Source organism: Salvelinus namaycush, chromosome 16 (genome assembly GCF_016432855.1).
Source record: "Salvelinus namaycush isolate Seneca chromosome 16, SaNama_1.0, whole genome shotgun sequence".
Taxonomy (NCBI): Eukaryota; Metazoa; Chordata; class Actinopteri; order Salmoniformes; family Salmonidae; genus Salvelinus; species Salvelinus namaycush.
Genome location: NC_052322.1, coordinates 44363836 through 44373843, shown reverse-complemented (window position 1 = coordinate 44373843; position 10008 = coordinate 44363836). Strand labels below are relative to the sequence as shown.

General features: G+C 52.2%; 1 protein-coding gene across 1 annotated transcript; it reads right to left on the bottom strand.

Moving 5' to 3' along the window:
* Window positions 1–1382: 1382 nt before the first annotated feature.
* Window positions 1383–1939, bottom strand: LOC120061700 (polysialoglycoprotein-like). Its single transcript, XM_039011595.1, has 2 exons — window positions 1928–1939; window positions 1383–1886 (listed from the first exon to the last, which is right to left on the bottom strand). The coding sequence occupies exons 1-2, from the start codon at window positions 1937–1939 to the stop codon at window positions 1383–1385; spliced, it is 516 nt and encodes a 171-aa protein (XP_038867523.1).
* Between the last annotated feature and the right edge of the window lie 8069 nt (window positions 1940–10008).

The window sequence follows — 10008 nt, the reverse complement described above, 5'->3', positions numbered from 1 at the left end:
GAATTCACTTTGCCAGTAACCAGTCCAACATGTGAACAATTTCATCATTGAGATACAAAATGAAGCAATTTTATGCAAAACATACAGTGGAAGTGTCTTTCCATTCTAGCCTGCATATAGCACGAACCACCCTGGGCACTAGTCTGCCTTTCCCAACCTCTTGATCTCTCTCCAGGTCACCTGTCTCAAACCGTGATCTAACAACATTCCACAGAGAATTCTTGGTTATTTTCCAGCCTCTCATTTTCTCCTTTATGTGTGATGCGTGGGATGTGCCAACATGTGGCTAGCATGTAACTATTTGTTTGAGTGTATTCAGGTCAATGTGAGGGTACATAGGTAGAGTGGCTGACTTTGTGTGAATATTGAATGCGATGAGTGAGTGTCTGTGTGAGTCTATGAGTGTATATGTTCTGCGTATTAATCGCTACAGTTGTACTTTGACACCCAGGACCAGTTCAGGACTAGATTAGGACCAGTTCAGGACCAGATTAGAACCAGATTAGGACTAGTTCAGGACCAGATTAGGACCAGTTCAGGACCAGATTAGAACCAGATTAGGACTAGTTCAGGACCAGATTAGGACCAGTTCAGGATCAGATTAGGACCAGATTAGGACCAGTTCAGGACCAGATTAGAACCAGATTAGAACCAGATTAGGACCAGATCAGGACCAGATTAGGACCAGTTCAGGACCAGTTCAGTAGGTTTTAAATCGAGCCCCTCTGACACAGAAACGTAAATCCACACACACACACACACACACACACACACACACACACACACACACACACACACACACACACACACACACACACACACACACACACACACAAACTCTATTTTTAGAATGGATATTGAGTCTCTATTTTTAGTGGATATTAGGTCTCTATTTTTAGTGGATATTGAGTCTCTATTTTTAGAGTAGATATTGAGTCTCTATTTTTAGAATGGATATTGAGTCTCTATTTTTAGAATGGATATTGAGTCTCTATTTTTAGAGTAGATATTGAGTCTCTATTTTTAGAGTAGATATTGAGGCTCTATTTTTTGTGGATATTAAGTCTCTATTTTTAGAGTAGATATTGAGTCTCTATTTTTAGAGTGGATATTGAGTCTCTATTTTTAGTGGATATTAAGTCTCTATTTTTAGAGTGGATATTGAGTCTATTTTTAGAGTGGATATTGAGTCTATTTTTAGAATGGATATTGAGTCTATTTCTAGAGTGGATATTGAGTCTATACTTTTAGAGTGGATATTGAGTCTCTATTTTTAGAGTGGATATTGAGTCTATATTATAATTTTTTGCTCCCAACATTTATTCTGTACATACAGCAACAGTGGCATACCAGTGACCCCCCCCCCCCCCCCCCCCCCATCGCTATAATTGTGGCGTCCTGGGGCCTGTGGAGGCATCCTGGCCTGTGGTGGCATCCTGGCCTGTGGTGGCATCCTGACCTGTGGTGGCATCCTGGTCTGTGGTGGCATCCTGACCTGTGGTGGCATCCTGACCTGTGGTGGCATCCTGGCCTGTGGTGGCATCCTGGTCTGTGGTGGCATCCTGGTCTGTGGTGGCATCCTGACCTGTGGTGGCATCCTGGCCTGTGGTGGCATCCTGGTCTGTGGTGGCATCCTGGTCTGTGGTGGCATCCTGGTCTGTGGTGGCATCCTGGTCTGTGGTGGCATCCTGACCTGTGGTGGCATCCTGACCTGTGGTGGCATCCTGGCCTGTGGTGGCATCCTGACCTGTGGTGGCATCCTGGCCTGTGGTGGCATCCTGGTCTGTGGTGGCATCCTGGTCTGTGGTGGCATCCTGGCCTGTGGTGGCATCCTGGTCTGTGGTGGCATCCTGGTCTGTGGTGGCATCCTGGCCTGTGGTGGCATCCTGGTCTGTGGTGGCATCCTGGTCTGTGGTGGCATCCTGGCCTGTGGTGGCATCCTGGCCTGTGGTGGCATCCTGGTCTGTGGTGGCATCCTGGTCTGTGGTGGCATCCTGGCCTAGATCGTCAGTACTTAGAGGGTGCAGAAAGAAACACCAGTGACTTTTCAACATTCCTGCCTCACTTTAGAGCAATCCATTACTTCTAATTAGATTAAACCTGATTCATTTCCACCACATTTCCATCGCTGAACCCTTTTAAAAACAAAGAGTGACAGAATGGGGGGTTTGTCCTGTAGATTCATTGGGATAAAGTTAATTAGAACATTGCCCCAGAACCTCTGGTCCCTTCTCCCTGCATTGTGTCCCAGATGATTAGTCAGAGGCGCAGGACACTCTCCGACACCCAAAGGAAGTCCCCCAAACTCTGAGGCCATGCACAGAATGGACCCTATACGCTGCCTTGGCAACGGCCACAATCCTGCAGAGACCAACTCCCCTGGAATACTAAAGACTGAAGAAAAAAAGTCCCTGGCAAGTTCAACTGCCGCTTTTTACTTAGAGACGAATATGGTTGATTTGGTGCTGAAGTTTTATAGCTCTAAAGATCGTCTATTTTTATTGACGTGTGATTTAATACGATGTACTGTAACGGCACGTTATTAAAAATCTATGAGAAACCGTAGGCTAATCTGATACGGAGCAAAACCATATTCTGCAGGCCCACTGGGCACAGACGTCAAATTCAACGTCTATTCCACGTTGGTTCAACGCAATTTCATTGAACTAACGTGGAAACAGTGTTGACTCAGCCAGCGTGTGCCCAGTGAGGGAGCCACATCCAGTAGAACCGAGGACACTATGCTGTGCACTCAGGCAAGATGCTTAACCCCAATCTGCCTCATTAGGTAGATAATACGTAGAACTGCAAGCTAGGTTACTTGCCCTGGATAAGAGTGAATGTGCCAAGTACACAAATTAAAGTGACAATGTTATGTTGGTGCACCAGACGTTCCCTTCCGTTAGTGCATCAGTGGAGAAACAGAGAGAAAACAAAGCAACGCACGGGGATCAGGAACTAATCCATGTCATCACTAGCGGCTCCGTGGCACGCTGGTTCATCGTTATCCAGGGACACACCCCCCTCTCCTCTATGGCACGTTGGTTGATCGTTATTGGGGACACATCCCCCTCCTCTATGGCACGTTGGTTCATCGTTATTGGGGACACATCCCCCTCTCCTCTATGGCACGTTGGTTCATCGTTATCCAGGGACACACCCCCTCTCCTCTATGACACGTTGGTTCATCATTATCCAGGGACACACCCCCCTCTCCTCTATGGCACGTTGGTTCATCATTATCCAGGGACACACCCCCCTCTTCTCTATGGCACGTTGGTTCATCATTATCCAGGGACACACCCCCCTCTTCTCTATGACACGTTGGTTCATCATTATCCAGGGACACACCCCCCTCTCCTCTATGGCACGTTGGTTCATCATTATCCAGGGACACACCCCCCTCTCCTCTATGGCACGCTGGTTCATCATTATCCAGGGACACACCCCCCTCTCCTCTATGGCACGTTGGTTCATCGTTATCCAGGGACACACTCCCCTCTCCTCTATGGCACGTTGGTTGATCGTTATCCAGGGACACACCCCCTCTCCTCTATGGCACGTTGGTTCATCATTATCCAGGGACACACCCCCCTCTCCTCTATGACACGTTGGTTCATCATTATCCAGGGACACACCCCCCTCTCCTCTATGGCACGTTGGTTCATCATTATCCAGGGACACACCCCCTCTCCTCTATGGCACGCTGGTTCATCGTTATCCAGGGACACACCCCCCTCTCCTCTATGGCACGCTGGTTCATCGTTATCCAGGGACACACCCCCCTCTCCTCTATGGCACGTTGGTTCATCATTATCCAGGGACACACCCCCCTCTCCTCTATGACACGTTGGTTCATCGTTATCCAGGGACACACCCCCCTCTCCTCTATGGCACGTTGGTTCATCATTATCCAGGGACACACCCCCTCTCCTCTATGGCACGTTGGTTGATCGTTATTGGGGACACACCCCCCTCTCCTCTATGGCACGCTGGTTCATCGTTATTGGGGACACACCCCCTCTCCTCTATGGAACGTTGGTTCATCATTATCCAGGGACACATCCCCCTCTCCTCTATGGCACGCTGGTTCATCATTATCCAGGGACACACCCCCTCTCCTCTATGGCACGCTGGTTCATCATTATCGGGGACACATCCCCCTCTCCTCTATGGCACGTTGGTTCATCGTTATTGGGGACACACCCCCTCTCCTCTATGGCACGTTGGTTCATCATTATCCAGGGACACACCCCCTCTCCTCTATGGCACACTGGTTCATCATTATCGGGGACACATCCCCCTCTCCTCTATGGCACGTTGGTTCATCATTATCCAGGGACACACCCCCTCTCCTCTATGGCACACTGGTTCATCATTATCGGGGACACATCCCCCTCTCCTCTATGGCACGTTGGTTCATCGTTATTGGGGACACACCCCCTCTCCTCTATGGCACGTTGGTTCATCGTTATCCAGGGACACACCCCCTCTCCTCTATGGCACGTTGGTTCATCGTTATCCAGGGACACACCCCCCTCTCCTCTATGACACGTTGGTTCATCATTATCCAGGGACACACCCCCCTCTCCTCTATGGCACGCTGGTTCATCGTTATCCAGGGACACATCCCCCTCTCCTCTATGGCACGTTGGTTCATCATTATCCAGGGACACACCCCCTCTCCTCTATGGCACGCTTGTTCATCGTTATCCAGGGACACACCCCCCTCTCCTCTATGGCACACTGGTTCATCGTTATCCAGGGACACACCCCCCTCTCCTCTATGGCACACTGGTTCATCGTTATCCAGGGACACACCCCCCTCTCCTCTATGGCACGCTGGTTCATCGTTATTGGGGACACACCCCCCTCTCCTCTATGGCACACTGGTTCATCGTTATCCAGGGACACACCCCCCTCTCCTCTATGGCACGTTGGTTCATCGTTATCCAGGGACACACCCCCCTCTCCTCTATGGCACGTTGGTTCATCGTTATCCAGGGACACACCCCCTCTCCTCTATGGCACGCTGGTTCATCGTTATCCAGGGACACATCCCCCTCTCCTCTATGGCACGTTGGTTCATCATTATCCAGGGACACACCCCCTCTCCTCTATGGCACGCTTGTTCATCGTTATCCAGGGACACACCCCCTCTCCTCTATGGCACGCTTGTTCATCGTTATCCAGGGACACACCCCCCTCTCCTCTATGGCACGTTGGTTCATCGTTATTGGGGGGACACCCCCTCTCCTCTATGACACGTTGGTTCATCGTTATCCAGGGACACACCCCCTCTCCTCTATGGCACGCTGGTTCATCATTATCCAGGGACACACCCCCCTCTTCTCTATGGCACGTTGGTTCATCGTTATCCAGGGACACACCCCCCTCTCCTCTATGGCACGTTGGTTCATCGTTATCCAGGGACACACCCCCCTCTCCTCTATGGCACGCTGGTTCATCATTATCCAGGGACACACCCCCTCTCCTCTATGGCACGTTGGTTCATCATTATCCAGGGACACACCCCCCTCTCCTCTATGACACGTTGGTTCATCATTATCCAGGGACACACCCCCCTCTCCTCTATGGCACGTTGGTTCATCATTATCCAGGGACACACCCCCTCTCCTCTATGGCACGCTGGTTCATCGTTATCCAGGGACACACCCCCCTCTCCTCTATGGCACGCTGGTTCATCGTTATCCAGGGACACACCCCCTCTCCTCTATGGCACGCTGGTTCATCGTTATCCAGGGACACACCCCCCTCTCCTCTATGGCACGTTGGTTCATCATTATCCAGGGACACACCCCCCTCTCCTCTATGACACGTTGGTTCATCGTTATCCAGGGACACACCCCCCTCTCCTCTATGGCACGTTGGTTCATCATTATCCAGGGACACACCCCCTCTCCTCTATGGCACGTTGGTTGATCGTTATTGGGGACACACCCCCCTCTCCTCTATGGCACGCTGGTTCATCGTTATTGGGGACACACCCCCTCTCCTCTATGGCACGTTGGTTCATCATTATCCAGGGACACATCCCCCTCTCCTCTATGGCACGCTGGTTCATCATTATCCAGGGACACACCCCCTCTCCTCTATGGCACGCTGGTTCATCATTATCGGGGACACATCCCCCTCTCCTCTATGGCACGTTGGTTCATCGTTATTGGGGACACACCCCCTCTCCTCTATGGCACGATGGTTCATCATTATCCAGGGACACACCCCCTCTCCTCTATGGCACGTTGGTTCATCGTTATCCAGGGACACACCCCCTCTCCTCTATGGCACGCTGGTTCATCGTTATCCAGGGACACATCCCCCTCTCCTCTATGGCACGTTGGTTCATCATTATCCAGGGACACACCCCCTCTCCTCTATGGCACGCTTGTTCATCGTTATCCAGGGACACACCCCCTCTCCTCTATGGCACGCTTGTTCATCGTTATCCAGGGACACACCCCCCTCTCCTCTATGGCACGTTGGTTCATCGTTATTGGGGGGACACCCCCTCTCCCCTATGACACGTTGGTTCATCGTTATCCAGGGACACACCCCCTCTCCTCTATGGCACGCTGGTTCATCATTATCCAGGGACACACCCCCCTCTTCTCTATGGCACGTTGGTTCATCGTTATCCAGGGACACACCCCCCTCTCCTCTATGGCACGTTGGTTCATCGTTATCCAGGGACACACCCCCCTCTCCTCTATGGCACGCTGGTTCATCATTATCCAGGGACACACCCCCTCTCCTCTATGGCAAGTTGGTTCATCATTATCCAGGGACACACCCCCCTCTCCTCTATGACACGTTGGTTCATCATTATCCAGGGACACACCCCCCTCTCCTCTATGGCACGTTGGTTCATCATTATCCAGGGACACACCCCCTCTCCTCTATGGCACGCTGGTTCATCGTTATCCAGGGACACACCCCCCTCTCCTCTATGGCACGCTGGTTCATCGTTATCCAGGGACACACCCCCTCTCCTCTATGGCACGCTGGTTCATCGTTATCCAGGGACACACCCCCCTCTCCTCTATGGCACGTTGGTTCATCATTATCCAGGGACACACCCCCCTCTCCTCTATGACACGTTGGTTCATCGTTATCCAGGGACACACCCCCCTCTCCTCTATGGCACGTTGGTACATCATTATCCAGGGACACACCCCCTCTCCTCTATGGCACGTTGGTTGATCGTTATTGGGGACACACCCCCCTCTCCTCTATGGCACGCTGGTTCATCGTTATTGGGGACACACCCCCTCTCCTCTATGGCACGTTGGTTCATCATTATCCAGGGACACATCCCCCTCTCCTCTATGGCACGCTGGTTCATCATTATCCAGGGACACACCCCCTCTCCTCTATGGCACGCTGGTTCATCATTATCGGGGACACATCCCCCTCTCCTCTATGGCACGTTGGTTCATCGTTATTGGGGACACACCCCCTCTCCTCTATGGCACGTTGGTTCATCATTATCCAGGGACACACCCCCTCTCCTCTATGGCACACTGGTTCATCATTATCGGGGACACATCCCCCTCTCCTCTATGGCACGTTGGTTCATCATTATCCAGGGACACACCCCCTCTCCTCTATGGCACACTGGTTCATCATTATCGGGGACACATCCCCCTCTCCTCTATGGCACGTTGGTTCATCGTTATTGGGGACACACCCCCTCTCCTCTATGGCACGTTGGTTCATCGTTATCCAGGGACACACCCCCTCTCCTCTATGGCACGTTGGTTCATCGTTATCCAGGGACACACCCCCCTCTCCTCTATGACACGTTGGTTCATCATTATCCAGGGACACACCCCCCTCTCCTCTATGGCACGCTGGTTCATCGTTATCCAGGGACACATTACATTTACATTTAAGTCATTTAGCAGACGCTCTTATCCAGAGCGACACATCCCCCTCTCCTCTATGGCACGTTGGTTCATCATTATCCAGGGACACACCCCCTCTCCTCTATGGCACGCTTGTTCATCGTTATCCAGGGACACACCCCCCTCTCCTCTATGGCACACTGGTTCATCGTTATCCAGGGACACACCCCCCTCTCCTCTATGGCACGCTGGTTCATCGTTATTGGGGACACACCCCCCTCTCCTCTATGGCACACTGGTTCATCGTTATCCAGGGACACACCCCCCTCTCCTCTATGGCACGTTGGTTCATCGTTATCCAGGGACACACCCCCCTCTCCTCTATGGCACGTTGGTTCATCGTTATCCAGGGACACACCCCCTCTCCTCTATGGCACGCTGGTTCATCATTATCCAGGGACACATCCCCCTCTCCTCTATGGCACGTTGGTTCATCATTATCCAGGGACACACCCCCTCTCCTCTATGGCACGCTTGTTCATCGTTATCCAGGGACACACCCCCTCTCCTCTATGGCACGCTTGTTCATCGTTATCCAGGGACACACCCCCCTCTCCTCTATGGCACGTTGGTTCATCATTATCCAGGGACACACCCCCTCTCCTCTATGACACGTTGGTTCATCGTTATCCAGGGACACACCCCCTCTCCTCTATGGCACGCTGGTTCATCATTATCCAGGGACACACCCCCCTCTTCTCTATGGCACGTTGGTTCATCGTTATCCAGGGACACACCCCCCTCTCCTCTATGGCACGTTGGTTCATCGTTATCCAGGGACACACCCCCCTCTCCTCTATGGCACGCTGGTTCATCATTATCCAGGGACACACCCCCTCTCCTCTATGGCACGTTGGTTCATCGTTATCGGGGACACACCCCCCTCTCCTCTATGGCACGTTGGTTCATCGTTATCGGGGACACACCCCCCTCTCCTCTATGGCACGTTGGTTCATCATTATCCAGGGACACACCCCCCTCTCCACTATGACACGTTGGTTCATCATTATCCAGGGACACACCCCCTCTCCTCTATGGCACGCTGGTTCATCGTTATCGGGGACACACCCCCCTCTCCTCTATGGCACGTTGGTTCATCGTTATCCAGGGACACACCCCCCTCTCCTCTATGACACGTTGGTTCATCATTATCCAGGGACACACCCCCCTCTCCTCTATGGCACGCTGGTTCATCGTTATCCAGGGACACATCCCCCTCTCCTCTATGGCACGTTGGTTCATCATTATCCAGGGACACACCCCCTCTCCTCTATGGCACGCTTGTTCATCGTTATCCAGGGACACACCCCCCTCTCCTCTATGGCACACTGGTTCATCGTTATCCAGGGACACACCCCCCTCTCCTCTATGGCACACTGGTTCATCATTATCCAGGGACACACCCCCCTCTCCTCTATGGCACGCTGGTTCATCGTTATTGGGGACACACCCCCCTCTCCTCTATGGCACACTGGTTCATCGTTATCCAGGGACACACCCCCTCTCCTCTATGGCACGTTGGTTCATCATTATCCAGGGACACACCCCCCTCTCCTCTATGGCACGCTGGTTCATCGTTATTGGGGACACACCCCCCTCTCCTCTATGGCACACTGGTTCATCGTTATCCAGGGACACACCCCCCTCTCCTCTATGGCACGCTGGTTCATCATTATCCAGGGACACACCCCCCTCTCCTCTATGGCACGTTGGTTCATCATTATCCAGGGACACACCCCCCTCTCCTCTATGGCACGCTGGTTCATCATTATCCAGGGACACACCCCCCTCTCCTCTATGGCACACTGGTTCATCATTATCCAGGGACACACCCCCCTCTCCTCTATGGCACGCTGGTTCATCGTTATTGGGGACACACCCCCCTCTCCTCTATGGCACACTGGTTCATCGTTATCCAGGGACACACCCCCCTCTCCTCTATGGCACGCTGGTTCATCATTATCCAGGGACACACCCCCCTCTCCTCTATGGCACGTTGGTTCATCGTTATCCAGGGACACACCCCCCTCTCCTCTATGGCACGTTGGTTCATCGTTATCCAGGGACACACCCCCTCTCCTCT